The sequence below is a fragment of the Entamoeba nuttalli genome (assembly GCF_000257125.1).
Source record: "Entamoeba nuttalli P19 unplaced genomic scaffold asmbl_4554, whole genome shotgun sequence".
Taxonomy (NCBI): Eukaryota; Evosea; order Mastigamoebida; family Endamoebidae; genus Entamoeba; species Entamoeba nuttalli.
This window is the reverse complement of record NW_008576875.1, coordinates 1-2,261: the sequence shown is the minus strand read 5'-3', so window position 1 is coordinate 2,261 and position 2,261 is coordinate 1. Positions and strand designations below refer to the sequence as shown.

Below are 2,261 nucleotides of genomic sequence, written 5' to 3'. Positions count from 1 at the left end.
AAAAGTAATAAAAGATAAAAGAGTAAACAATAAATATGTTTGTTATTAAAAAAGAAGATTTATTAAATACCAAAATTATTTTTATAAACTCAATAATATTTTTTTATCTATAAAATTTAGGATTTTAAAAAGTTGATTAAATATAAACAGGAATTGACTCAAAAGCATTTTAGAACTGAACAACTCAATTTTATTATAAGAAAAATTTTTATTTTCAAAAAATAAAAAATAAGAAATAAAAAAATTTGTTATTCATTCAGTTTTTTCAGTTAAACAAAATATGTCTACTGACATAAATAATACTGAAGAACAATTACAATTAATTAATAAACTAAATACAACAAATAAAACTCAAAATGAAAGAAAAATGAGAATACAAAATGAACTTAAACATGAAAATAATGAACAGCTCCAATGTGTTTATGTCGAAGGAATTCCTAATGAATGGAAAACAGATGATTTATTAAATTATTTTAAACAATATTCACCTTCAAAAGTAAATGTCCCAATTGATAAAAAAACTCACCTTTCAAAAGGGTATGGATTTATTTATTTCTATACTTCAATTATTGCAAATATTGTTATAGAAAATTGCAATGAAAAAATAATCAAAGGACATAAACTTTATTTACAACATGCAAATTCACAACCAAAACAAATTAGTTTTTTTACTAACGTTTTAAAACAACCAACTTCATCTTCATTAAAGGGTATAATAACAGTCCGTATATTTAATATTCCATTTACATGGAAAGAACATGATGTTTTGGAATATTTTAAAGAATTTCATCCATTAAAAGCATTAATAATTTATGACAAAGAGTCTAAAATATCAAAAGGATATGCATTTATTTATTTTCCTAGTTTAAATGAAGCAAATAAAGTAATACAGAAATTTAATGGAATTAAGTATAGAGGAAAAGTATTCTCATTAAAACTTAGTCAACCAAATAAAGAAGAACAAGACCAATATATTACTACTTCTCAACTTACTGTTCCTCAAAGAAAAGATAGAACTGAACAAAAAAAATTATTAACAATATATGAATTCTCTTTAAGAGAATTTCCTAAAAACTGGACAAAAGATAAAATTAAACAATTCATAGAATCATTTGGTGTAATTGGTTTTAGTATTAAAATAGATATTAATAAAAGTACACAATCATTTACTGGTTGTGGAAGTTTAAAAGTTAAAACTAGAGAAGACGCTGAAACTATAATCAAAAAGATTGATGGACTAATAATTGAAAATTGTCAAATCAAATGTAAACTTAAATCATCCAAACAACAACTTGAATTACAAAAAATTATTCATTTAGCTACTAAAGAAAAAACTGAAATGAAAGTTAAACCCCAACAAATTAAAGATACTAAAATAAATGAAAAAGAAATTAATTCTCCTTTTAAATCAACAGAAAATCTTTCTGAACCTTCAAAACAAATTAAAAATGATGAAAATAACACTAAATCTACTAAAGAATTAAAAGAAAATGAAGAAATTCATTTACCTTTATCAATTCCTAAAGAACAAAAAGTAATTTTTGAAGATAATAGTGATGAACCTTTTATTGATAGTCCTTCAGACACTACAGCTCAAACACTTTATGAAGAAAATAATAATATATTCTCTTTAATGGTTCAAGGAATTCCTTATCGATGGAATGACAATGACCTTCAATTTTATTTTCAACAATATAACCCAATTCAGTCAAGAGTTATTTATGATGATAGAAATTGTCTTTCCCTCGGTTTTGGATTTATAGACTTTTATTCATTAAATGATGCACTCTCTTTGGTTCAAGATGTTCATCATTTTATCCTTGAAGGAAGAGAGTTATTAGTCTTTATGGCTTCAGCCAAACCAGCTAATTGTACTACACCATTTGTACAACATGAAATTAATAAAAAACAAATTTCAAAAGATTCTATTTCAAAGCCAAATGATGGAGGATACAAACGACCTCAACACGAATTACCACTAATTGAACCACGACATATCCAATAGTTTAACGCATATTTTTTAACTTTAATTTTCTTATTTGTTATCTTTTGTTAGTATTTTTTCTTATTTACTATTTGAAATAACATATTTTTATTTTTAAAAAGTAAAAAAAAAATAAGAAAATTTGTGATATAAATAGTAGTTTTCATTACGTGGAAATTACGGTTGAACACGTGCAACAACAGTTATAAACAACACTTTGAACTGTTCTTTTCATTCATTAAGTATTATGTCAATTAAGGTCGGTATTAATGGTTTT

The 2,261-nt window shown here is 23.8% G+C and overlaps 1 protein-coding gene across 1 annotated transcript; it reads left to right on the top strand.

The window, feature by feature from the left end:
* Nucleotides 1–280: 280 nt before the first annotated feature.
* ENU1_106560 (RNA recognition motif domain containing protein) lies at nt 281–2,005 on the top strand (the record flags this gene model as incomplete). The annotated part of the gene is made up of 1 exon (XM_008859452.1): nt 281–2,005. One exon carries the CDS (start codon nt 281–283, stop codon nt 2,003–2,005), a length of 1,725 nt encoding a protein of 574 aa, XP_008857674.1.
* Nucleotides 2,006–2,261: the final 256 nt, after the last annotated feature.